General features: G+C 43.4%; 1 protein-coding gene across 3 annotated transcripts in view; it reads left to right on the forward strand.

Moving 5' to 3' along the window:
- The window catches only part of LOC109874011 (protein unc-13 homolog B-like), a 124,731-nt gene that overhangs the window by 37,111 nt on the left and 60,012 nt on the right, over window positions 1-27,608 (forward strand). For all 3 annotated transcript variants that reach the window (XM_031809139.1, XM_031809138.1, XM_020465747.2), the window contains exons 4-10: window positions 6,206-6,323; window positions 6,557-6,680; window positions 8,511-8,584; window positions 9,543-9,588; window positions 12,848-13,061; window positions 24,488-24,787; window positions 24,941-24,989. In XM_031809139.1, the coding sequence (XP_031664999.1) occupies window positions 6,206-6,323; window positions 6,557-6,680; window positions 8,511-8,584; window positions 9,543-9,588; window positions 12,848-13,061; window positions 24,488-24,787; window positions 24,941-24,989 (925 nt within the window). The remainder of the gene's footprint in view (window positions 1-6,205; window positions 6,324-6,556; window positions 6,681-8,510; window positions 8,585-9,542; window positions 9,589-12,847; window positions 13,062-24,487; window positions 24,788-24,940; window positions 24,990-27,608) is intronic.

The raw sequence follows: 27,608 nt of genomic DNA on the forward strand, positions 1-27,608 counted from the left end.
GATTTCCAGGAATGTTTTGTCCCCGTTGTTGCCTGCCAGGTGGGTTGTTGTTTCGGGAAAGTTAGCTTACCTTTTCTCACAACTATTCACTTCCTCATGGTTACTCATCTAATTTCCTCTTTTCAGTGTTCCGTATGTAGGCTGGGCAGTTTTTAGCTCCAGGCTTACTCCTGTGTGTGCGCATCTGTGTATGCAATTTTTATGATATTTTTCCACATCTGTTTCAAGGATGTTTCTGAGTATAAATGCTTGGTTCTGTAGTACTGTTCATGAAACACAATGCATTAGCACTTGTCAGCGAGTCTGAAGTTTACTGTTGACTTGAAACTGGCTCTGCTGGATTTCTTTCTTCTCCAATGACGTGTTTCCTTGCCAGAAAGCTGTAGCCTCTTGGTTCTGTGGGTCAACCTTTTATGTAACAGATTCACATAATTGATTTTGATTGCATACTATGTAATTGACTCACAGAGTACTTAAGTGGATGGATGCACCTTTCTCCTCTTAATGAGATAGCAGATTGCCAAATGGTATTTTGGTTTGTCAGACCAGGCTTCTGTTTCTATGCTAGCCAGAGGGCCTTGGAGACTAGAGTCCAGTCCAGACTACAATTTCCTTGTGAGATAATGGCCATCCCCACCAAGAGACCGGCTCAGGCCACCAGGGCTGACAGAAAACGGGAATGTAGCGAAAGCTATGGATCAATATATACACCGTACATCCCAGCTCACCTTATTTCTAGAGCTGTTTCCATAGCTCCTGTGCTATGCTGCTCTGTCATTAGAGATGGATATTGTTCTTTAGGGATACAAATACACAAAAATGTTTTGTGTTCACTGCTAGAGCTTGGCCTATGTAATGTTTAAGAGCCTTCATGAGATTGTCTCATTGAACTGATGGCTTATGTTTACACTGACTGTGATGGTGTTGTCTTTGATTGTGTTGTCTCTCACTGTTTCCACAACAGGGTGCTCCAGGAAGTGACATAGAGGAGAGCCTTAATGTTTCTGTGCTTGAATTTTTATTTATTTATTTAACCAGGTAGGCCAGTTGAGAACAAGTTCTCATTTACAACAGCGACCTGGCCAAGATAAAGCAAAGCAGTGCGACACAAACAACAACACAGAGTTACATGGTATAAACAACCGTACAGTCAAAAACACAATAGAAAATCTATATACAGTCTGTGCAAATGTAGTAAGATTAGGGAGGTAAGGCCATGGTGGCGAAATAATTACAATTTAGCAATTAAACACTGGAGTGATAGATGTGCAGAAGATGAATGTGCAAGTAGGGATACTGGGGTGCAAAGGAGCAAAAAAATAAATGACAACATGGAGATGAGGTAGTTGGGTGGGCTATGTACGAATGGGCTGTGTACAGGTGCAATGATCGGTAAGCTGCTCTGACAGCTGACGCTTAAAGTTAGTGTGGGAGATATGACTCCAGCTTCAGTGATTTTTGCAATTCGTTCCAGTCATTGGCAGCAGAGAACTGGAATGAAAGGCGGCCAAAGGAGGAGTTGGCTTTGGGGATGACAAGTGAAATATACCTGCTGGATCACGTGCTACGGGTGGGTGCTGCTATGGTGACCAGTGAGCTGAGATAAGGCAGAGTTTTACCTAGCAAAGACTTATAGATGACCTGGAGCCAGTGGGTTTGGCGATGAATATGATGCGAGGGCCAGCCAACGAGAGCATACAGGTCGCAGTGGTGGGTAGTACATGGGGTTTTGGTGACAAAATGGATGGCACTGTGATAGACTACATCCAATTTGCTGAGTAGCGTGTTGGAGGCTATTTTGTAAATTACATCGCCGAAGTCCAGGATCGGGAGGATAGTCAGTTTTACGAGGGTATGCTAGGCAGCATGAGTGAAGGATGCTTTGTTGCGAAATTATGCTTTGTTTCTATATTAAATTTTGTATTGGAGATGCTTAATGTGAGTCTGGAAGGAGAGTTTACAGTCTAACCAGACACCTAGATATTTGTAGTTGTCCACATATTCTAAGTCAGAAACTGTCCAGAGTAGTGATGCAAGACGGGCGGGCGGGTGCGGGCAGCAATTGTTTGAAGAGCATACATTTAGTTTTACTTGCAGTTGGAGGCCACTGAAGGAGTATTGTATGGCATTGAAGCACGTCTGGAGGGTTGTTAACACAGTGTCCAAAGAAGGGCCAGAAGAATACAAAATGGTGTCGTCTGCATAGAGATGGATCAGAGAATCACCAGCAGCAAGAGCGACATCATGGATGTACAGTGCCTTGCGAAAGTATTCGGCCCCCTTGAACTTTGCGACCTTTTGCCACATTTCAGGCTTCAAACATAAAGATATAAAACTGTATTTTTTTGTGAAGAATCAACAACAAGTGGGACACAATCATGAAGTGGAACGACATTTATTGGATATTTCAAACTTTTTAACAAATCAAAAACTGAAAAATTGGGCGTGCAAAATTATTCAGCCCCTTTACTTTCAGTGCAGCAAACTCTCTCCAGAAGTTCAGTGAGGATCTCTGAATGATCCAATGTTGACCTAAATGACTAATGATGATAAATACAATCCACCTGTGTGTAATCAAGTCTCCGTATAAATGCACCTGCACTGTGATAGTCTCAGAGGTCCGTTAAAAGCGCAGAGAGCATCATGAAGAACAAGGAACACACCAGGCAGGTCCGAGATACTGTTGTGAAGAAGTTTAAAGCCGGATTTGGATACAAAAAGATTTCCCATCCCAAGGAGCACTGTGCAAGCGATAATATTGAAATGGAAGGAGTATCAGACCACTGCAAATCTACCAAGACCTGGCCGTCCCTCTAAACATTCAGCTCATACAAGGAGAAGACTGATCGGAGATGCAGCCAAGAGGCCCATGATCACTCTGGATGAACTGCAGAGATCTACAGCTGAGGTGGGAGACTCTGTCCATAGGACAACAATCAGTCGTATATTGCACAAATCTGGCCTTTATGGAAGAGTGGCAAGAAGAAAGCCATTTCTTAAAGATATCCATAAAAAGTGTTGTTTAAAGTTTGCCACAAGCCACCTGGGAGACACACCAAACATGTGGAAGAAGGTGCTCTGGTCAGATGAAACCAAAATTGAACTTTTTGGCAACAATGCAAAACGTTATGTTTGGCGTAAAAGCAACACAGCTCATCACCCTGAACACACCATCCCCACTGTCAAACATGGTGGTGGCAGCATCATGGTTTGGGCCTGCTTTTCTTCAGCAGGGACAGGGAAGATGGTTAAAATTGATGGGAAGATGGATGGAGCCAAATACAGGACCATTCTGGAAGAAAACCTGATGGAGTCTGCAAAAGACCTGAGACTGGGACGGAGATTTGTCTTCCAACAAGACAATGATCCAAAACATAAAGCAAAATCTACAATGGAATGGTTTAAAAATAAACATATCCAGGAGTTAGAATGGCCAAGTCAAAGTCCAGACCTGAATCCAATCGAGAATCTGTGGAAAGAACTGAAAACTGCTGTTCACAAATGCTCTCATCCAACCTCACTGAGCTCAAGCTGTTTTGCAAGGAGGAATGGGAAAAAATTTCAGTCTCTCGATGTGCAAAACTGATAGAGACATACCCCAAGCGACTTACAGCTGTAATCGCAGCAAAAGGTGGCGCTACAAAGTATTAACTTAAGGGGGCTGAATCATTTTGCACGCCCAATTCTTCAGTTTTTGATTTGTTAAAAAAGTTTGAAATATCCAATAAATGTCGTTCCACTTCATGATTGTGTCCCACTTGTTGTTGATTCTTCACAAAAAAATACAGTTTTATATCTTTATGTTTGAAGCCTGAAATGTGGCAAAAGGTCGCAAAGTTCAAGGGGGGCGAATACTTTCGCAAGGCACTGTATACAGAGAAAAGAGTCGGCCCGAGAATTGAACCCTGTGGCACCCCCATAGAGACTGCCAGAGGTCCGGACAACAGGCCCTCCGATTTGACACACTGAACTCTATCTGATAAGTAGTTGGTGAACCAGGCGAGGCAGTCATTTGTGAAACCAAGGCTGTTGAGTCTGTCGATAAGAATGCGGTGATTGACAGAGTCGAAAGCCTTGGCCAGGTCATTGAAGACGGCTGCGCGGTATTGTCTTTTATCGATGGCGGTTATGATATCGTTTAGGACCTTGAGCGTGGCTGAGGTACACCCATGACCCGCTCGGAAACCAGATTGCATAGCGGAGAAGGTACAGTTGGTTTCGAAATGGTCGGTGATCTGTTTATCTTGTCTTTCGAAGACATTAGAAAGGCAGGGTAGGATAGATATAGGTCTGTAACAGTTTGGGTCCCTTTGAAGAGGGGGATGACTGCGGCAGCTTTCCAATCTTTAGGGATCTCGGACGATACGAAAGAGAGGTTGAACAGACTAGTAATAGGGGTTGCAACAATTGCGGCTGATAATTTTAGAGAGGTTCCAGATTGTCTAACCCAGCTGATTTGTAGGGGTCCAGATTTTGCAGCTCTTTCAGAACATCAGCTATCTGTATTTGGGTGAAGGAGAAATGGAGGAGGCTTGGGCAAGATGCTGTGGGGTTGCAGAGCTGTTGACCGGGGTAAGGGTAGCCAGGTGGAAAGCATGGCCAGCCATAGAAAAATGGTTGAATGAAGCCTCAAAACACTCATCTGGTTGCCATGGAGATAATCAGTTAGGCATTACTCCATCCTACCCCTGCTTTTGGAGTGTCTTTTAGAAAGTAATGGGAAAAATAATAAATGCAGTAGAATACAAGGTGTGTTCTGTGTAGTGCTTATTTTCAAGCGTTTTCCAAAGCCTTTGTGTCCCTGTGCTGCAGGAGCCTGTTCATTCCCATCTCACTCCACAAACAATGGGGAGCTCAAATGGAACATTATTTAATCAATCAAATGTATTTATAAAACCCTTTTTACATCAGCCAATGTCACAAAGTGCTGTACAGAAACCCAGCCTAAAACCCAAACAGCAAGCAATGCAGATGTAGAAGCATGGTGGCTAGGAAAAACTCCCTAGAAAGGCTGGAACCTAAGGAAGAAACAGAGAGGAACCAGGCTCTGAGGGGTGGCCAGTCCTCTTCTGGCTCTGCCGTGTGGAGATTATAGATGTTCAAACGTTCATAGATGACCAGCTGGGTCAGATAATAATAATCACTGTGGTTGTAGAGGGTGCAACAGGTCAGTACCTCAGGAGAAAATGTCAGTTGGCTTTTCATAGCTGATCATTCAGAGTTATAGACAGCAGGTGCGGTAGAGAGAGAGTCCAAAAAAAGCAGGTCTGGGATAAGGTAGCTCAAAACATAGTGAATGAAACCATTATCCATTTATTAGACAATCACTGTGTCGCTGTCTTTCTACTGATCTATCTACTCTATCTCTCTATTAATGGATTTTTGAATGCTGTTTTCATGGTGGAGTGGGTCTATGGGTTCTTTAATTTGTGTTTCCATGATGCGGAACGATAGAGAGAGCTCAAAGTGAAGTCGGTGTGTGATTGATCAAAAAAGAGTCTTGGTTTAATATTTTTTATGAAATGTTAAAAATTGTCTACTCATTCGTTTTATATTTGTTTTATAAAAGTACTATATGACTGTAAGTAGTTTATACAAGTACATGTTTACATTCACTGTGGCCACGTAAGAGCCAAAGAGATGTGAAGGTGATTGGTCTGCTCATTACAGTAATAGTGTTGTCTTCATTTGGTACATCGCCTTTAGTGTTAGTGGTTTAGAATATTTTTGTTTGCACCTGGGCTCGCTCTTACTGCCACCTTTACTGAGGGCAGTGCACTTTTGATAAGTATCTCTTCTCTCATCTTCCTTTTGAAGTGCCGCAAATGAGATGAAGAAATTATGAGCAGTGGTCGCTTTCAAGTGAGATGCTCTTTTATTGTCAGCAAGCTGTATTTGCATCCTTTTCAATGGCAAATTAAGGATGGAAGGCATCACGACATCTGACATGATGCATAGGCCTAATCAAAGACCAAGGGATCAGTGAACAGCCAGACGGCGCTTAGCTCTAGTTTCTGTAATAATTATTTCAATGTCATGGAGGTGACTCAACACATACTGAATGAAACCATTATACATTTGTTAGACGATCACTGTGTCGCTTTCTTTCTATTGATCTGTCGCTCTATTAAACTGTGTGTCTGTATTGAATGAGAGTTGATTATGACCCCCTCTCCTTTATTGCTTCTCTCTCCTGTTTCTCCAGTGAGATCAACTGTTTGGACCTGGGCCTCATTGTGGAGGTGTGGAACAAAGGCCTTATCTGGGACACCATGCTGGGGACTGCCTGGATCCCCCTTAAGAGCATCCGCCAGTCAGAGGAGGTGAGAGGGGCAGATGATGCACTCATACAACGTTACACACCACCAACACAACTGGCCAAAACATTTAGAGAACACACATTCAGCTCCGATGTTGAAAACCAACATTTACAACACACAGTTCAAATTTGCTATAAAACATGTACAGAGTAGTTTGGGCACTGGTTCACCTCCCAGTTAGTTTCATCTGGTCTCTCTGTCTATGACCTCTGACCTAGCCCTTTCTCTTCCCTCAGGAGGGCTCAGGGGACTGGACCTTCCTGGATGCTGAGGTTTTGATGAAGGCTGATGAGATCTACGGCACCAAGAACCCAACACACCACCAGGTTCTTCTGGACTCCCACTTTGAGCTGCCCTTTGGTAAAATGTTATATTGATCACAATGTTTCTGTTGGGCACTTAGCTTCCCATAGGATATCTATTTTATATCATATGTTATCTCTTTAAATGTTTTTGTTGATTCTGTACTGTGTACCAGGGTCTATTGTCCATCAAACTGTGTCTACAGTTACAGTAGCTACAGTTGGTATGATGTATGATGCTGAAATGTTATAGGTACATGTATAGGGCACAATACAGTAATGATTATACAGTAGTAGCCTTCTCCAGTGACCTGTGCTTTAACATATGCCACCACACCTGATAGTGATTGGTTGAAATCCCAGCAGGTTGCGTAGCGAGCCTTTTGGATGCAGCCGCTCTCATCTCTTCACTGAGAAGGAACAGTTATGTAATTTACGGATCACTTTCTACATCGCTGTCCCTTAACTTTGCCAGTATTGGTGTCGGTGTGCATCAAATAACTTTTTTTTTGTCACATGCGCTGAATACAGCAGGTGTAGTAGACCTTACCGTGAAATGCTTACTTACATGCCCTTAACCAAAAATGCAGTTTAAGAAAATATTCACTAAATAAACTAAAGTAAAAAATAAAAGGCCTTCTGAGTGGTGCTGCGGTCTAAGGTGCGTTACTACAGATCCTGGTTCGATTCCAGCTGTGTGCCAGCCTTGTCCCATCATGCACTAGCAACTCCTGTGGTGGGCCGGGTGCATGCACGCTGACACGATCGCCAGGTGTACTGTGTTTTTTCCGACACACTGGCTTCCAGGTTAAGCGTGCATTTTTTTAAGAAGCACTGCGGCATGGCAGGGTTGTGTTTTGGAGGACGCCGGACTCTCGACCCTCGCCTCTTCCGAGTCAGTACGGGAGTTGTAGCAATGGAACAAGACTGTAACTACCAATTGGGGAGATTTTTTAAAAACTTTTTATGTCAAATTAATTAATTAATCAAAAACTGTGCTTGGCCACACAGTCGTGGGTGAACAGGGAGTACAGGAGGGGACTAAACACATGCCCCTAAGATCAATAAGTTAAAAGTGTTTGTCTGTGAGAGGGACTAGAGCAGCTTTCAGGTGTTTAAGGGCAGGCCTTTGAAGGTAGCGGTAGGGAAGGGAGGCTGTGTGTTTGTCTGGGTTCTGTGTACCACTGATCCCATTCATTCACCAGGACAGGGGTTTGGTTTCATCTGCCTTTGAACCTCTGGCATTTTTGTGTTCAGCTCTCTTTAAAGTCCAGGATTTCCCCTAGATTTTTGATTTTTTTATTGCTGTAAATGAATATAGGGGAATGATAAATTAATATAGGGTAAATGTTCAATTAATATAGGGGAAACACTTTAATGTCCAGTGTCTCTCTGTAAAGGATCATGGGACATCAGGTCACAGGGAGGGAGAGGGGTCTGCTCTAACAGACCAGTGGTTTGGTAGGAGGCATCAATGTATAATTTACCTGTCTGCACATTTGTCAGTTGTTAGGCTGGTAATGTCATCAAGTTAAGGTTTGCACAGTTTTGCAGTCTCTAGAAAGTCTAGTGCTCTGCGCTTATGTCACTGTGAAGTTCTGTCCCTGTCAGTACTAACGTCATTGTCTTGTGCTCTTCTGGGCAATCATTTGCATCTGTCACGACAAACATTACTACAGTGGAGCCCTGTCATTCATGGTCCCTGTCCCCCAACAGTACAGTTTCAGGGCATAGCCAACTATTTTTAATGTCTCTTTCCTAAGTGGCTCATTATATAGGACCATGAATATATAATCGCAGCATGTTGGAGAGTGGATGGTATGGGGTAGGGCAGGATGCAGCTCACCAGTCATCCCACTCTGTGTGTGTGTGCACCCCTCTCTATCAGACATCCCAGATGACGAGGCGCAGTACTGGACCGGCAAGCTGGATCGCATCAACACTATGAGGATCTATGATGAGGTAAGGCCTACCCTACATGCTAAGGCGCTATTTCACCAGGAACATGTAGGTCAAAAATGTAGTAACAAATTCTACCAATTTATATTTCAAGCAGTTACAGAGGTGAAGTATTTTCGAAAATACCCTCTCTATGTATACAAATTGTAAAGTTCCCAGTACAATTTATTTTTTATTTCACCTTTTATTTTTACCAGGTAGGCAAGTTGAGAACAAGTTCTCATTTACAATTGCGACCTGGCCAAGATAAAGCAAAGCAGTTCGACACATACAACGACACAGAATTACACATGGAGTAAAACAAACATACAGTCAATAATGCAGTATAAACAAGTCTATATACAATGTGAGCAAATGAGGTGAGATAATAAAAAAAAAGGCCATGGTGGCAAAGTAAATACAATATAGCAAGTAAAATACTGGAATGGTAGATTTGCAATGGAAGAATGTGCAAAGTAGAAATACAAATAATGGGGTGCAAAGGAGCAAAATTAATTAATTAATTAAATACAGTAGGGAAAGAGGTAGTTGTTTGGGCTAAATTATAGGTGGGCTATGTAGAATGCGGTTGAATATTCTGTAACCTTATCTCCAGATTACACTTGGCTCTCTGCATTCACTAGCACACGGTAAAATACATGGAAATGGAAGATGGGACTAACCCTGTTGTCATTTGACATTTTCCTCACCTCGCTTTTGCATGTCACAGAAAACTCTGGTTAGGTACTGTATTGACTTGAGCGTGTGTTTATCACTGTGTGCTCTGAAGTGATAACGTAGATGGTAGGTCGAACTATTGCATGCAGTGGCATTGAAGTCATGGTGGTGATGACAATATTATGACAAATGCAGGAGTTTGAGATTGGTGACGATGATGATGATGATTTTGTTTTTGTGGATTATGATGGTTAGAGGTCACAATTCTTGTTGTCTCCTTTCCTCTCTCTGGTACCCTCTGCAGGATGAGGTCCAGAGACGCCTCATGCCTCCCGCTGCCTCCCAATGCTGTGAGTGGGACTGACTTCCACCCCATAATATCCCACTAGATGGAGCTCTCTCATCAGCCTTGGCTCCCTCTGTCTTCCATTAGTTTGGCCTTTTTATGTTATTTATTTCCTTGTCCTATTCCTGAGTTATGTGTAAATCTCCTAGCTCAGAGTTGACATCAAGTAAGCCTTTTATCCAATCTTAATTTTCCAGAACAGTCACTACTTATCCAAAGTTATGAAGAATGTCAACACAGGGATGCCACGTTCATGCATGTCTGCTAGTGTTGTCTCTGTTTGTCCACTGTGTATGTTATGGTCATACTTCCCCCTCCCAAGTCAGGCACTGTTTTTGCATACTCTCCACTACCTCTCACTTTACTTCTCCGCCAACACCCTCACCAGGCAACTATTTCGGATGGACTGACACACTGAGTATGTAATACACAGTCTTTTTCTGATGAATTCTAAACCTTCCCAAAGCTTCACCTTGGCCAATCCTCAATGCTTTATGCATGTTTTCCAGCACCAACAATAGTCGCTACAGCCAGGGGAAATATCCCCCAGCCCCACCTCATCACACTACACCTCATGCCATCTGAGTTTCATCATCTATATCAATTTCCCCACAGGACATGGAAACACATATGGTTATTATTACTACCTCTATGGAAACATAACTGGACAATAGCAGTTAGGCCTAGGTCTATGTTTTTGTAGTCAGCGGGTGACCTTGATAAAGCATAGTTGCAGTTGACTTCTTGAACAATGTCTGTGAGATGCAACCGCATCATCACACAGACGGGGGGCACTGTTTGCCAGTCACCTTGACAACTTGTTTTCCCCTCTGATTTTTAGAGATATCAATACATCAGTTTGTCCTGAGCTATCTATCTATCTCACATATCAGCCTGGAGCGATAAAGGCCTATGTCCCCTTAAGCAGGCCACTCAGCTCAGGGTCAGCACTGCAATCCAAAGGACCTGTCTGATGCCAAAATTGAGTCTGGGTCACTAAGGAGAGAGAATTCCCTTATGTCAACATGGCAATTGAGTTACTTAACGCAGTCATTTTGGAATATCACTTTTTGACTGGAGTGTCCATTTTTGGCTGTATTTAAAGCAGGAATCCTTAATTGAAACAAAGCTGTCACCCGCCTGTGTTTTTGGTAAAAAGCTGAGGAATGGGGCTAGAGAAATGTAACCTCTCAAATTCATAGACAGAGTTATGTATTTCTAAAAAATAAAAAATAAATAAATGAAAACGGTAACCTTTATTTAACTAGCAAAGTCAGGAACAAAATCTTATTTACAATGACATATGCAAGGACTGACCGTCCATGATGTCAAAATGATAGTTTTAACCATGTTTTGAGGATATGCTTTGTTTGTTTACAAACATTTGAGTATAACAAGCTTATATTTTGGGTTATGATGTGGTATGACAGTTAATCTAAGCTCAGGTGGCATTTATAAGTTACTATGCCTTCAGAAAGTATTCAGACCTCTTGACTTTTTCCACATTTCGTTACAGCCTTGTTTTAAATTTGAAAACATTGAAAATAATCCTCAGCAATCGACACACCCCATAATGACAAAGCGAAAACAAGTTTTTGGAATTTTTGCAAATTTATCAACAACCTAAATATTCAGGCCCTTTTCTATGAGACTCAAAATTGAGCTCAAGTGTATTCTGTTTCCATTGATCATCCTTGATGTTTCTACATCTCGATTAGAGTCCACCTGTGGTGAATTCAATTGATTGGACATGATTTGGAAAGGCACACCTGACTATATAATGTCCCACAGTTGACAGTGCATGTCAGGGCAAAAACAAGCCATGAAGTCGAAGGAGTTGTCTGTAGAGCACCGAGACTGGATTGTGTTGAGGCACAGATCTGGGGAAGGGTACCAAAAAATGTCTGCAGCATTTCATGCCCCCCCGCCCGGTGGCCTCCATCATTCTTAAATGGAAGAAGTTTGGAACCATCAAGAGTCTTCCTAGATCTGGCTACCCAGCCAAACTGAGCAATCGGGGGAGAAGGGCCTTGGTCAGGGAGGTGACCAATATCCTGATGGTCACTCTGACAGAGCTCTGGAGTTCCTCTGTGGAGATTGGAGAACCTTCCAGAAGGAAAACCATCTCTGCAGCACTCCACCAATCATGAATTTATGGTAGAGCGGCCAGAAGGAAGCCACTCCTCAGTAAAAAGGCACATGACAGCCTGCTTGGAGTTTGCCAAAAGGCACCTAAAGGAATCTCAAACCATGAGAAAAGAGATTCTCTGGTCTGATGAAACCAAGAATGAACTCTTTGGCCTGAATGCCAAGCGTCACATCCGGAGGAAACTTGGCACCATCCCTACGGTGAAGCATGGTGGTGGCAGCATCATGTTGTGGGGATGTTTTTCAGCGGCAGGGACTGGGAGTCTAGTCAGGATTGAGGGAAAGATGAACAGAGCAAAGTACAGAGAGATCCTTGATGAAAATGTGTTCTTAGGACCTCAGACTGGGGCGAAGGTTCACCTTCCAACAGGACAACGACCCTAAGCACACTGCCAAGACACTGCAGGAGTGGCTTCTGGACCAGTCTGAATGTCCTTGAGTGGCCCAGTCAGAGCCCGGAGTTGAACGTGATCGAACATCTCTGGGGAGACCTGAAAATAGCTGTGCAGCAACGCTCCCCATCCAACCTGACAGAGCTTGAGAGGATCTGCAGAGAAGAATGGGAGAAACTCCCCAAATACATGTGTGCCAAGCTTGTATCGTCATACCCAAGAAGATTCGAGGCTGTAATCGCTGCCAAAGTTGCTTCAACAAAGTACAAAGTAAAGGTCTAAATATTCATGTAAATGTAATATTTCAGTGTTTAGCTAAATAAATTAGCAAACTTTTTTCTTTTTAACTGTTTTTTTACTTAGTCCCCCCCCCCCCTCAATGTAATACTTTTTAGAATAAGGCTGTAACGTAACAAAATGTGGAAAAAGTCAAGGGTTCAGAATACTTTCCTTAAAAATTAAAAATGGATGTAGCAACTAAGGGTTCTGTCTTTAATGGCCTATATATTCACTTGCATCACTTTCCCCTTCCCACTGAAGTTTTTTTTCTGGTTGGCTTGCATTCAAAAGTGCATGACCCTTGCCCTCCTCACCTCCCTCTTACCTGATCATTCCTGACCTCAGTGTATAGAATGGAGATTCTGTAGTCATTTTAGCAGTTTGAGGATGTAGAGGTCTCTAGATGTTCTGTGTTGTGGAGCTTGTCCTGTTGTCCCTCTACAGCCCTGGATGACCATGACAGTGCAGTGGACGACCGGGACAGTGACTACCGCAGTGAGACCAGCAACAGCTTACCCCCGCGCTACCATACTACGGCCCAGCCCAACTCCTCCATGCACCAGTACCCCATGGGCCCCCAGCTCCAGAACCACCTGGACTCCTGCACAGACTCCATGCACAGCTTTGACATGGACTACAGAGACCACCGCGGGAGCAGGTAGAGGTTCTGAATAACACACACAAGCATACAGGACATGCCCCTACACAGAATACAAAAACACATGCACAATACAAATTCAGCCATTAAAGATGGCACACCTTTAAAAAAAAAGATGGCACACCTCACGTATACTACAGTCATACATATTGACACACAGTGAAGAAGAGTTAAGACATGAATAGAGTTTTTGAAGTGCAGTCATTTATTTTCTGTTGGTTTGTTCTGATGGCTTGATTTAGGCCCAGTTAACTGAGGGCCTGAGGCTTAGCTCTTTTGTTTTTTGGAGGGTGTCCCTCTTTCAGATGATTTGGGGACATCCACCCTCCTGGTACAGAATGACAGAATCAAGCATCAGAATACAAGCACATTTCTTAAGTAAGGTTGGCAGCTTTAAATCTAGTCAGGTTATTTGTCACGGACACATCCTTTAACACAGCATAAGAAGGAGGTTAACAATGTCACCTGCTTGAATAATCTAAATAGTTCCCCCGAAGGAAGTGATTCTTCAATCTAATAATGTTGTGGGCAACAGTGCAAGTTAACCCAATAGATATTGAATCTTTGGTGTTTTGTATATAATTGGATCTAGTATAGAATTTGTATATAGAATTTTAATCTAGTTAATAGAATATATATTTGTTAACATTCAGTGCCTTTAGAAAGTATACCCCTTGACTTATTCCACAATGTGTTGTTTCAGCCTAAATTCAAAATGGACTACATTGATTTTTTTTCTCATCCCTCTACACCAATAATACATAATGACAAAGTGAAAAAGTTTTTTGAAATGTTTGCAAATGTATTGAAAATTAAGTATAGAGGTATATCTAATTTACATAAGTATACACAACCCTGTGTTAATACATGTTAGAATCACCTATGGTAGCGATTATAGCTGTGAGGCTTTCTGGGTCTCTAAGTGCTTTGCACACCTGAATTGTACAATATTTGCACATTAGTATTTTCAAAAATCTTCAAGCTCTGTTGAATTGGTTGTTGATCATTGCTAGACAGCCATTTTCAAGTATTGCCATAGATTTTCAAGCAGATTTGAGTCCAAACTCTAACTTGGTCACTCAGGAACATTCGCTGTCTTCTTGGTAAGCAACTCCAGTGTAGATTTGTAAATGTGGCCTTGTGTTTTAGGTTGTCTTGCTGAAAGGTGAATTCATCTCCTAGTGTCTGTTAGACAGACGACTGATTTTCCTCTAGGATTTTGACTGTGCTTTGCTCCATTCCACTTCTTTTTTGTCCTGAAAAACTCCCCAGTCCTTAACAATTACAACCATGCCCATAACATGATGCAGCCACGACTATGCTTGAAAATATGGAGAGTGATACTCAGTAATGTGTTTTATTGGATTTGCCCCAAACATACTGTGCATTCAGAAAGTATTCAGACCCCTTGACTTTTTCCCCATTTGTTACATTACAGCCTTATTCTAAAATGGATTAAATAGTTTTTTTCCCCCTCATCAATCTACAAACAATACGACATAATGACAAGCAACCTGTTGAAGCAGGTTGGGTGGGGAGCATCGCTGCACAGCTATTTTCACGTCTCTCCAGAAATGTTCGATTAGGTTCATGTCCGGGCTCTGGCTGGGCCACTCAAGGACATTGAGACTTGTCCCGAAGCCACGCCTGCGTTATCTTGGCTGTGTGCTTAAGGTTGTTGTGCTGTTGAAAGGTGAACCTTCGCCCCAGTCTGAGGTCCTGAGCACTCTTGAGCAGATTTGATCAAGGATCTCTCTGTACTTTGCTCTGTTCATCTTTCCCTCGATCCTGACTAGTCTCTCAGTCCCTGCCGCTGAAAAACATCCCCACAGCATGATGCTGCCACCATGCTTCACCATAGGGATGGTGCCAGGTTCCTTCCAGATGTGACGCTTGGCATTCAGGCCAAAGAGTTCAATCTTGGTTTCGTCAGACTAGAGAATCTTGTTTCTCATGGTCTGAGAGTCCTTTAGGTGCCTTTTGGCTAACTCCAAGCAGGCTGTCATGTGCCTTTTACTGAGGAGTGGATTCTGTCTGGCCACTCTACCATAAAGGCCTGATTTTGGTAGAGTGCTGCGGAGATGGCTGTCCTTCTGGAAGGTTCTCTCATCTCACTCTGTCAGAGTGACCCTCGGGTTCTTGGTCACCTCCCTGACCAAGGCCCCCATCCCGATTGTTCAGTTTGGCTGGGCGGTCAGCTATAGGAAGAGTCTTGGTAGTTCCAAACTTCTTTCATTTAAGAGTGATGGCAGCCCCTGTGTTCTTTTGGACCTTCAATGCTGCAGAACGTTTTTGGTACCCTTCCCCAGATCTGTGCCTCAACACAATCCTATCTCGGCGCTCTATGGACAATTCCTTCAACCTCATAGCTTGGTTTTTGCCAAAGTTGGATTACCTTTCTAACCAAAGGTGATGGAAACAGGATGCACCTGAGCTCAATTTCAAGTCCCATAGCAAAGAGTCTGAATACTTATGTAAATACGATATTTTTTAAATAAATTTGCAAAATGTATTAATTGTTTTAATACATTTTAGGAAAATGCTGTAACGTAACAAAATGTGGACAAAGAGAAGGGGTCTGAGTACTTTATGAATGCACTGTAACACTTTGTATTAAGGAAAAAGGTACCAAATCTGTCGTTCTGCCCCTGAGCAAGGTAGTTAACCCCCTGTTCCCCGGGCGCCGAAGAGGTGTTGATAGGTGTTGATTAAGGCAGCCCCCCACACCTCTCTGATTCAGTTGGGTTAAATGTGGAACAAAAAATTCAGTTGAATATATTGTTGGTTAACTGACTAGGTATCCCTCTTTCGCTATGTTGTGTGTAGGCCAGTGACAAGAAATCTCAATTTCATCTATTATAAATTCAGGCTGTAAAATAACAAAATGTGGATAAAGTTGTGGGGTGTGAATACTTTCTGAAAGCACTGTAGTTAAGAAGGAACACATTTGGTCTTAAACCAAAATGGTAAAATTGTCAAAATTGTCCAACTGCTTGGAAGTTTTCCAGGATGAAACACAAATACTTTGCTAACTCCAGTCATGTATCCAGTGTAGAATGGTTATTTGCACTCTTACATGTGTGACTTGCTTTGTAAAACATGTGGCTCAATGAGATTGTGGTAAATGTCAGTCTGTGTGGACAGATAGAAAGCTGATCCGGATAATTCCATAACATCTGAAAAGAAAAGTGGGATTACATCCAGGATTTTTTTTTTTCTTCAGACGTATTCTTTTACTAAACTTATTTTGGTAGTTTTAATGAAACTGAGCTTAGTTTAGCCTGCTGTGGTCACATATGGGTCTTTGGGACCCTGGTGTTGGTTTAGTAATAGAGATTGCCCTCCTCGACCATGTCTCTATGTGGTCTGTAATACTACTTTGGACAGAGATGATTCAGCTTGGATTTTATGTTGTTGATAATCCCCCAGAATGAGGAGGTGAATTTCGGTCCTCACACACAACGCACTTATATCAAACAATCTTAGTAACACTGTTACCAATATACTCACATACACATAAACACAAATTCACCACATTTATCATATGTATGTATTTAATGCTTATTGTCTCTGTCACATTTTCTTTATCTGACTTTTTTTGTCCTGTTATAATATGCAATCTTTGTATTGTTTTCTTTTCTGCTATTGTTTCCTCTCACATCCCATTGTACCTCTACCTTAATAAATTAACCTAAACTAGAGCCATAAACCATAAAGGGAGGGTCAGGATCATCCCTGTAGATTATGGTATGGGTGCGGAGGATTAGGAGAGCAAGTACAAAGAGCAGGGGAGAAATCAGCTGAGCGAGTTACTGGACAAGGAAGAGAATCTTTGGCCTGAGGACGATGTTATCCTCCGCATGGGGAGAGCTCTCACTGAGCCCTCAGGCAGCTCACTCTCCCAAAGCACACAATGCAGTGGCATCCTACCTGCCATCTACCCAGTGGGCTATGACACTATCGATCGGCAGTGGACGAAAAAGATTTGGAATCCAGGAGGACTGGCCGACTTGGAGTCAGAGAAACTCACAGATGAGCCTTTCCCCCCTAATCTTGCACTCCTCCGCCAGAAGAGAGGGGAGCTGGTGCTGCGCCAGGTGTTAAAGATCGAGGTGGAGCAGATGACACCGTGTCTCAAGCCATACAAGAACAGACTTCTTTACAAGACTAGGATGTGCGCCAAAAACATGCTGAGGGACACCTTGGAGAACTACATAGAGTATCAGGGGGACGAATCTGCCAGAATGAGGACAGGTTTAGGGTACGATTCAGAGGAGGAGCTGCACTGCTCCAAGCGATCGGAGGAGGAGCTAGAGGAAATTGCCTCCTTAGCAGAGACCATTCATTCTGAGAATGGGAGGGGCCATGGCCAAGGCAGACATGCTTCATCCCATGGAAGTAACATAGACAAGCATCAGAGTTATCTGGTTAAGAAGAGGGGAAAGGTGGAAATGGGAGGATGGGCTCCTGAAGCAATGCTGTCTCCAGTAGAGGAACCACGTGACAAGTATATGGATCCCATGGATGAGCTCCAGTGCCTAGTTGAAACAGTATCAGATTACCTGGCTGAAAAAGATGAGGAAATAAGCAGGTATGGGTCCCTTCCCAAGTCATCCATATCAAGGTTATTTTCCCAGGGCAGCGTAAGTATATAATCTACTGGAGAGGACCCAAGGACCCCTAGAGATGTCAAGGAGGAGACCCAGACAGAGGCTTCTCCTAAACCAGTGAAAAAGGCTATGAGTTCATTACTCAGTTCCTTCACTGACAAGGTTAGCTCAGCCCCAAGCAGCCCAGCTCAGGTTCTGCAGAAACTAAAGAAGTATCACCTGCACCATCTTCCCAATCTGGTATATCCACACTGTTTTCTTTAATTCCAAAATCCACCAGCCCTGCTCCTGTATCTGTTGTATCTCCTACAGTTCACCCCAGCAGAACATTTCCTTCAATTTACCTTCCCAGTCTGATGCCAAGACACAAGTCCACAATCAAGATACACCAGTCATTAGAACAGAGATTCTAAATAGTACAAGTGACAAAGTTCAGGACTCTGCAACGATGCCACAAACACCAGCAGTCACTTTCGCTTTTGAGAGAATTTGTTTTGGTAAACTTTTTTCAGGTGAAGAGGTAGTGAACTCCACAGAGGGAAAATGACCTCCAGGGAGAAGTGGGAAGCCCATTAGCCAACTAGAACCAGTGAGTTCAGGGTTCTTTATCCCTTTCAATAAATATTTCAGCTCATTAATTGCACCAGTTAACCCTGTTCTCTCACAGGGCCCTCCCTGTTGCAGTGTATCCAGATATTAGCTTAGATAACCCTATGGAGGAGCCATCTTTAGGCAGTAAGCTAAAATGTCCGTTTCTTTCCTCTGATGATGTCTCTTCCCAACAGCCTTCAAACCCGGAAAGAGGAATGTTCTTTGGAATCATGAAATTTGGTTCTGGTGAGGATGTCCATGCATCCAAACCCCCAGAAAATCCTAGTCAACAACAGGCCCAGCATCACTAATTCACCCCAGCTCCACATCAGTAGCATAATGCAGCAACATCAGAGACCTCCAATGCCTCTTGGGCATGCTCCTCCTAAACCTGAACCTCAAGGTTTTTTAACAGGACTTCTTAGATTTGGCTCTGTGGGTGGCTTATCTGGGAACCCACCACCAGAGCAAGTTCCCCCAAACAGTCAACCCCCTGATCCAGTAATCCTCAACAGTTCCCTTGCAACCTCCCACACAAGTGCAAGTCCACATTCTCAGCCGGGGGGTATTCTCTCAGGGTTTCTGAGGTTTTCATCTGCAGAAAGCCTATCACTTAGGTGTACAACCTCCCCAGGCCCAACAGCAAGGTGCTTTCCCAAGCAATCATCCAAGTCAGCAACGAGCACCAAACCCATCTCAACAAGCACCCCCCCAACAAGGAGGCATTTTCTCTGGGTTGTTTAAATTGTGTTCCGCTAATGTTTTGAGCAACCAAACAGCTCGTAATCAGCAGAACTTTAACCAACAGAATATGCCAGGAACAAACCGTGGTCCACTGAGAAACCAGCCTTTTCTAGACAACATACAGTTCCAGAACCTGCTCAACAGGGTGGTCTCCTTTCTGGAATTTTTCAATTTGCTTCTGCAAGGAAAGTATCTACAGTCGTGGCCAAAAGTTTTAAGAAAGACACAAATATTAATTTTCACAAAGTCTGCTGCCTCAGTTTGTATGATGGCAATTTGCATAAACTCCAGAATGTTATGAAGAGTGATCAGATGAATTGCAATTAATTGCAAAGTCCCTCTTTGCCATGCAAATGAACTGAATCCACCCCAAAACATTCCACTGCATTTCAGCCCTGCCACAAAAGGACCAGTGGACATGTCAGGGATTCTCTCGTTAACACAGGTGTGAGTGTTGACAAGGACAAGGCTGGAGATCACTCTGTCATGCTGATTGTGTTCAAATAACAGACTGGAAGCTTCAAAAGGAGAGTGGTGCTTGGAATCATTGTTCTTCCTCTGTCAGCCATGGTTACCTGCAAGAAACACGTGCCATCATCATTGCTTTGCACAAAAAGGGCTTCACAGGCAGGATATTGCTGCCAGTAAGATTACACCTAAATCAACCATTTATCGGAATATCAAGAACTTCAAGGAGAGCAGTTCAATTGTTGTGAAGAAGGTTTCAGGGCATACAAGAAAGTCCAGCAAGCGCCAGGACCGTCTCCTAAAGTTGATTCAGCTGCGGGATCGGGGCACCACCAGTACAGAGCTTTCTCAGGAATGGCAGCAGGCAGGTGTGAGTGCATCTGCACGCACAGTGAGGCAAACTTTTGGAGGATGGCCTGCTGTCAAGAAGAGCAGTAAAGAAGCCACTTCTCTCCAGGAAAAACACCAGGGACCGACTGATATTCTGCAAAAGGTACAGGGATTGGACTGCTGAGGACTGGGGTCAAGTAATTTTCTCTGAATTAATCCCCTTTCCGATTGTTTGGGGCATCCGGAAAAAAGCTTGTCCGGAGAAGACAAGGTGAGCGCTACCATCAGTCCTGTTTCATGCCAACAGTGAAGCATCCTGAGACCATTCATGTGTGGGGTTGCTTCTCAGCCAAGGGAGTGGGCTCACTCACAATTTTGCCTAAACACAGCCATGAAATAAAGATTGGTACCAACACATCCTCTGAGAGCAACTACTCTCAACCATCCAGGAACAGTTTGGTGACGAACAATGCCTTTTCCAGCATGATGGAGCACCTTGCCATAAGGCAAAAGTGATAACTAAGTGGCTCGGGGAACAAAACATTGATATTTTGGGTCCGTGGCCAGGAAACTCCCCAGACCATAATCCCATTGAGAACTTGTGGTCAATCCTCAAGAGGCGGGTGGACAAACAAAAATCCACAAATTCTGACAAACTCCAAGTATTGATTATGCAAGAATGGGCTGTCATCAGTCAGCATGTGGCCCAGAAATTGACAGCATGCCAGGGCTCTGCCAAGAAGGGTCAACACTGCAAATATTGACACTCTGCATCAACTTCATGTAATTGTCAATAAAAGCCTTTGACACTTGAGAAATGCTTGTAATTATACTTCAGTATTCCATAGTAACATCTGACAAAAAATATCTAAAGGCACTGAGGCAGCAGACTGAAAATTATTATTTGTGTCATTCTCAAAACATTTTGCCACGACTGTACCGTACCAATCAGTCCCCAATCCGTCAGACACTTTCTGCAGCTCCTCTCATTCCCCCTAGCCAGCAGTACCCAAACATGCAGGATGTTGCAAAGACCAGATATTTGCAAAGTTGCAAAGACAAAATCAACCAACTCAACAGCCTAGTCAACAGGTGCAAAGTCAAAATCAACTAACTAGCAGCCTTGTCAATCCAGAGTTCTGCTCTCTGGGCTATTTAAAAAAAGATTTCACAGACAATGTGCCTCAGCCAAGAAAGGCAGCAACATGTAACCTCACCACCACGTGTAACCTCACCACCACGTGTAACCTCACCACCACGTGTAACCTCACCTCACGCATTCTAATCGAATGATTGAACAGAAACAGTACTGGACTGAAGAAGAGGGTGCATTGAACTTGACCACCAAAAGGAATAAAGCTAAGTTTGGCAAATGGAACTCCATTGATAATAGTAGCTGTTATAGTCTTAATAGCATTTCATATCATGGGGGATACTATGAGGAGAATCTATCTTATTCAGCTAATTGGCAATATAGTGATCAGACTGTTACTCAGATACCTAGACTTTTACGACAAGCCATCACGTCTCAGCAAGATGCTCCACCAACACAGCCCACAGTCCTAACCATTTCCATGAGCTCACTCAATAAACATGCCTCTCCCCTACAGCCACAAGCACAGCACAGCACACCACAGATAGACCAGCTGGAAAAAAACCTGCTGAAAAACAAGCTGAACCACCACAGGGGGGATTTATGAGCATTTTCAAGTCTGCCTTACTGATTGAGGAGCTGATGCCAGAGCCCACTAAACCCTCAGAGGCTTTGTCATAAAAAGATGGGACTGGTTGCACTGCTAGCTTACCTGGGATCACAGACCCACATAAACAGGAAGACTAGAATATTCTGTGTCCATTTGGGTCAATAGGCAGTTTCTTTAGTGCAGAGCCTCCTCCATCACAGCAACTGCAACTAAAAACCTGTAGTTAGAAATTAGCCAAACAGACTCACAACACAAGGTTCTCAATTGACACCATGCATACCTTCACTTCAGAAACAACAAACAATGGATGGTTCTGGGCAAAGTGGGGTCCAACAGCCAGCTCTTGTTCAGCAATCAGGTAAAAGCATGTCACAAGTATTTCCTCCTAATACAATCACTGGCCCCACCCCGGGCCGATCACAGACTATTCCACCAATCGGACAAACCAAATAGGAACCACCCCCAAAACCATCAGGCAGACTGTTTGGCTTTATGGGAGAAATTGGAGACATGGTCTCTGGAACACCACAACCACCAACAACTGTCACCACTATTAAAGAGGAAACTCCTGGTATTGGATTATTGTCCATGTTTGGTGGGTCTAGTCCACAGCAGGCTTCAATCCAAACTGGGTCCTCATCACAAGCACCTCCTCCAAAACCACCTGGTAAAAGTTTATTCTCAATGTTCAGTGGACCAAGTCCACTACAGGCACCATCTCAATCTGGGTCCACCTCTCAGGTGCCTCAACCAGAGGCTAACTCGATTCTTGGAAGACTCCTTTCTGGTTCAACTGCCAATGAAAGCCCAGCAAAATTATTGTTTTCCATGTTTGGTGGCCCCAGTGCCCCCACATCCTTCAGCAGCAGCTCTGTCGGTTACAGGGTCCTCCGTTCCAGGATCTACAGTGCCTAAAGAACCACACACGGAAGTGTATTTTCCATGTTCAGTGGCCCTTTGTCACCCCCACAAGCTAGCTTTGATGAATCGGCAACCACAGTACCTACTCCTGAGTGTGCCACTACCCAAAAGGAATCCATCCCAGAGTGTGCACCTCAGGAACCTGCCACAACTAAAGAACCAGAAGCCCTTAAAGAGCCACCACCTACATACTCTCCTCAAACTGCAGGTTCTATGTTGGGAGGGTTGTTTGTAGGATCTATTCCCCAGCCCACTGCAACTACTTCTCAAACAGACCCAAGCTACTGGATTTCTTTCCATGTTTGGAGGGTCTACTCCCAAGCCTGGCACAGCTGCCCTTCAAACTGCAGGTTCTAGGTTTGGGGGTTCGTTGGGAGGGTCTAGTCCCCTACCAGCTACAACTACTCCTCAAACGGCACCAACAATGCCTGCAGAGAAGAAAATAGCAACAGTTATACCTGACACCACCCCAGCTGATAGCAGTGTCAAAATAAAAGACCCGGGAGGCAGACTGTTACGTTGCACAAAGATTCACAATTGAGTCACCTCGACAACCTGACGCCAAAACTCAACCTCGAGTCAATTTCCCTCAAACCTGATCCTAAGGCTGTTAAAGTAGTCCAAGGCCAAGGCATTGAGAAACCTCCTGCTTCAGTTGTCAACTGTCAATCAAAAGAAGCTGATATCCATACAGCATCAGGGCAACCTGCTAAAACAGAACAGCCCTCAAAAGCAGAACTACCTCCAACGAAGGATCAGTCCAGTTCGTCTGGAAAACAAAAGGCTGTGAAAGAAGCAGTAATACATGAGAAGCACATGGTAATTTTGTGGGAGAGCCTGAAAGTAAGGAAATGGACAAAATCAGGCCCACCAGTGGTAAGTGCCCAGAAGATTACCCCAGCCGACCAGTTGCCTAAGACCTAAAGAGCCAGCCCTCATGTCCCTGTTTGGTGGTTTTATTTCAGGAACTGATGACGCTGGAAAGTCTTTTGGATCCATGTTTTGATCTACACCTACAATTCCCAAGCCCTTCCCATAATTCCTCATGCAGAAGCAGGTGGTGGTGTGTTCTCAGGATTCAAAACAATATCTGCAGGCCTGTTTCAGGAGGACAAGATAAGTGTAGCAAAGCAAGAACCATCCACTGCCTCTGAGGTTTCTAGGGGGCTGCCAAACCTCCCAAACTACAAGCTCCCCCAGTTGTTACCACTCAGCCTAAAACTAATGATAAGCCAATCAAGGAGACAAGCGATCAAAGTTCGGTAGGTCCCCCTGGTGACTTAGCCAAACCCCAGATTTACATCTCCACACCTGAGGTAGATCCTCCAGCATCCCTTTCCCAAAAGGAGAAGGAAAGCCTTGTAGAACCACCCCTCTCTGCAGATCCCACCTCTGGAATACATCTGGACGACCAGTTCAAGAAGGACCTATTGAGTGCTAAAAGGCCAGTAGAGGCATACACCCTTTATGATGCATTGATATTTTGGGGAGCGTAACCAGGGTCCAGCTCCGCAATCCACCCCACTGAGTACTGTGTTCTGTCTCTTTCCTTTTAACCGTGTTTGTTGTAAGCAGTTGTGCTACTGTGTTGGTGGTTGATTGGGAAGTGTATTATACCTGTTGTGATATTGACAATAAGCGAAATATTTCATACTCTTAAACTCCTAGCGTAAGATTAATTCAAGTTGTACATACATTGCAATTATAATTCTAAGAATATATATATCACCTTACAAAAATCCCTGTTGCCATTCAGTTTGATCAAGTTAGAGATTTCAATCACTCATGGTCTCCCAGAAATAGTAATACAAGAAAAAAAGTACAGACAAACATTTATTGGGATAATCTGGTACATTAAAATTCATTTCAGGCAATTGGTGTATTCATTCTAATTTGCCAACAGGTAGTTATTTTCTCTGTAAGGTTGGATGTCTTTTTAAAATGTTGTACAATTCAGTAGAAACTATAGAATAATGTCTATATCCAATTAATGAACCTAGTTTTTCTTCATCACAACAATGATTATTCTAATATTAAGTCTCTTCCCTCACCACTCCAGTCCGGTAGAAAGTAGTCGCTTTGGGTCCTCTGGGAACCTGAGCCAGACCAGCTCCCAGATTAGTGAGACAGGCCAGGAGAGTGCTCCAGGCTCAGGGCTGGAAGAGCCCTTACACTCCTATCACAGTACCGGCTTCCACCCCTCCATCAATGTCCAGCAACCTACCAATGGACACATCCCCAGCAATGTTTTGGGGAAGAAGTTGGGCAGACACTGCCTGGATGTGGGGAAAAGCTTAAATGGCTCGTTGAAGAAATTAGACCACTCAGTAGAGAAAAGATCCAACAAACATTTGCAAAGGTGAGTCATTTATAAGAGAAAGAAAGAGTTGTGAATTTTGAACCTCTACTGAATAGTACAAGTACATTCTTGGTGATTCTCTCACTTTATCTCTCAATCCACACATCTCATTTTACACGACAATGAGTCTCCCTTTCCCTTCTCTCCATCCAGAATACACTGGTTGAAGGCCATCAACAAAGTCCGGGATCAGCTTCAGGAGGTAGGTTTTTTTCCCAATGTTAATCTTATGTGCCCCTTCCTCTCATATATTACCTTCTAATCATCTTGCCCACTCTACACATTCACAACCACACGTTTATTATCCTGCTCCCCATTTGTATTTTTCCCCCATCTGATTGGTTGAGTTTCACCTCTGGTAGTTCGAAATCGGCAAACTAAATAGCTTATTCCAAGTATTCATCAAGATGTGTTTACTTACGTGTATGTTTGCTGGTTGAGTTAGAATACCAAATAGCGGTTCACTGTTCTTGTTCTTTGAGTTAGATGTGACCCTAGTGGCTCTGCGCTTCAGAGGTGGAAAATTATCATTGATGGATTGTTAACTCAGAAATGAATCACTCTCACATACACCACAAAGGACCTCTCAATTGCAGCCTCTCCTCTTCTCGTGCTACCTCAGATTTGAGTGTTGAGGATCAGCGTGGCAGATGTGTTGTTGCTTACCCTTACCACCTGGGGGTGGCCTGTCAGAACGTCCAGGATCCAGTTGCAGAGGGAGGTGTTTAGTCCCAGGGTCCTTAGCTTAGTGATGAGCTTTGTGGGCATTATGGTTTTGAATGCTGAGCTCTAGTCAATGAACAGCATTCTCACATAGGTGTTCCTTTTGTCCAGGTGGGAAAGGGCAGTGTGTAGCGTGATTGATATTATGTCATCTGTTGGGGCGGTATGCGAATTGGAGTGGGTCTAGGGTTTCCAGCATGTTGGTCTTGATGTGAGCCATGACCAGCCTTTCAAAGCGCTTCATGGCTACCGACGTGAGTGCTATGCGGCGGTAATCATTTAGGCAGGTTACCTTAGTTTTCTTTGTCACAGGGACTATGGTGGTCTGTTTGAAACATATATAGGTATTACAGACTCGGTCAGGGAGAGATGGAAAATGTCAGTGAAGACGCTTGCCAGTTTGTCTGTGCATGCTTTGAGTACACGTCCTGTTAATCCGTCTGGCCGCAGCTTTGTGAATGTTCACCTGTTTAATGGTCTTGCTTACATCGGCTATGGAGAGCGTGATCATACAGTTGTCCGGAACAGCTGGTGCTCTCATGCATGCTTCAGTGTTGCTTGCCTCAAAACGAGCATAACGGGCATTTAGCTCGTCTTTTAGGCTCACGTCACTGGGCAGCTTGCGGCTGGGTTTCCCTTTGTAGTCTAATATTGTTCAAGCCTTCCCTGCCACATCAGACGAGCGTCAGAGCCGGTGTAGTATGATTCAGTCTTAGTCCCATATTTACGCTTTGCCTGTTTGATTGTTTGTCTGAGGGCATAGCGGGATTTCTTATAAGCATCCGGCTTGGTGTCTAGCTCCTTTAGCTCGGTGTGGATGTTGGCTGTAATCCATGGTTTCCGGTTGGGACCTGTACGTATGGTCACTGTTGGGACGACGTCGTCGATGCACTTATTGATGAAGCCAGTGACTGAGGTGCAGTACTAGTTGTTTATCTACCTTGTCTGCTAAATTACCTAAATGTAAAAATAAACAATTGCAAAGCATACAGGGTATTTTTATTGGCCATGTTTCGGGGGCAGAGCTCATTAGAATAATACCCATCATGCATTAAGTTTTCATTTTACATTTTGGTCATTTAGCAGACACTCTTATCTCATCATAGTGCCATCAGACTTCTGATACCAATGCAGGGTGAAAGTTGGTCACAAAATTGTGAACTGCTATAAAAAAATAGTGTATACAATGATTTTGTATTTTGATAATACAAATTTCAGGTTTTGAAAGTATCTTCTTACAAAATACATTGGATTGTAGAGCAGACCAGTGAAATACAAAATACTAAAAGGTTATTAAAATGCGTATTTTAAATTCAGAAATACTTTCCATCTCTGACTCATTCTCCCTCTGTAGCCACTGCACTAATGGAGTGGTGAATTGCGCCTAGGAGAGAGACTGAACAACTAAATGGGAGAGTGAGGGAAAGGTGCAGGAATATAGGGAACAAATGTGCAGGAATATAGGGAACAAGTGTGATGGGAATAAAGAAGTACAGCTTCAATGTTTGTCACATTGTTATTTTGTGCATTTTGCAGAGCAAATTTAGGCCTTGTTTTATCCTGTGATGCTCACTTTGGGGAGTATAAGGATAGTGAAAATGTTTTGCACATACAGATTTTTTTTTTTTTATTGTACAAAATGATTGGATGGGCTGGGATATTTGCAGAAAAGTACTGTGAGAAACCATGCTGATTTTACATTGTAGACTCGGCGCTTACTACACAAGTGCATTTGATCGAGTTAAGAGGGCAGAAAAACCTGAATCTCCAAACTGAATACATCAAAAAAGGAATGACATCTCTGTCAACCTCAATTTATCCTGATTCTCTGTGATGTAGATGGCTAGGTGGAGCTGCCTTAAAGCTGCAATATGTAACTTTTTGGGTGACTTGACCAAATTCACATGGAAATGTGAGTTATAGTTCTGCCTTTCTTATTGAAAGCAAGTCTTAAGAAGTGGAAGATCTGTTCTATGTGCACTATTTCTATGCTCCCTAGTCTTATGTTGTGTTGTTGCGCCTTACTTTTGGTGTTGTATACCAGCTTCAAATAGTTGAGAAATACTATATTTTTGGTTATGGAAAATATATTTCACAG

The sequence above is a fragment of the Oncorhynchus kisutch genome, linkage group LG29 (assembly GCF_002021735.2).
Source record: "Oncorhynchus kisutch isolate 150728-3 linkage group LG29, Okis_V2, whole genome shotgun sequence".
Taxonomy (NCBI): domain Eukaryota; kingdom Metazoa; phylum Chordata; class Actinopteri; order Salmoniformes; family Salmonidae; genus Oncorhynchus; species Oncorhynchus kisutch.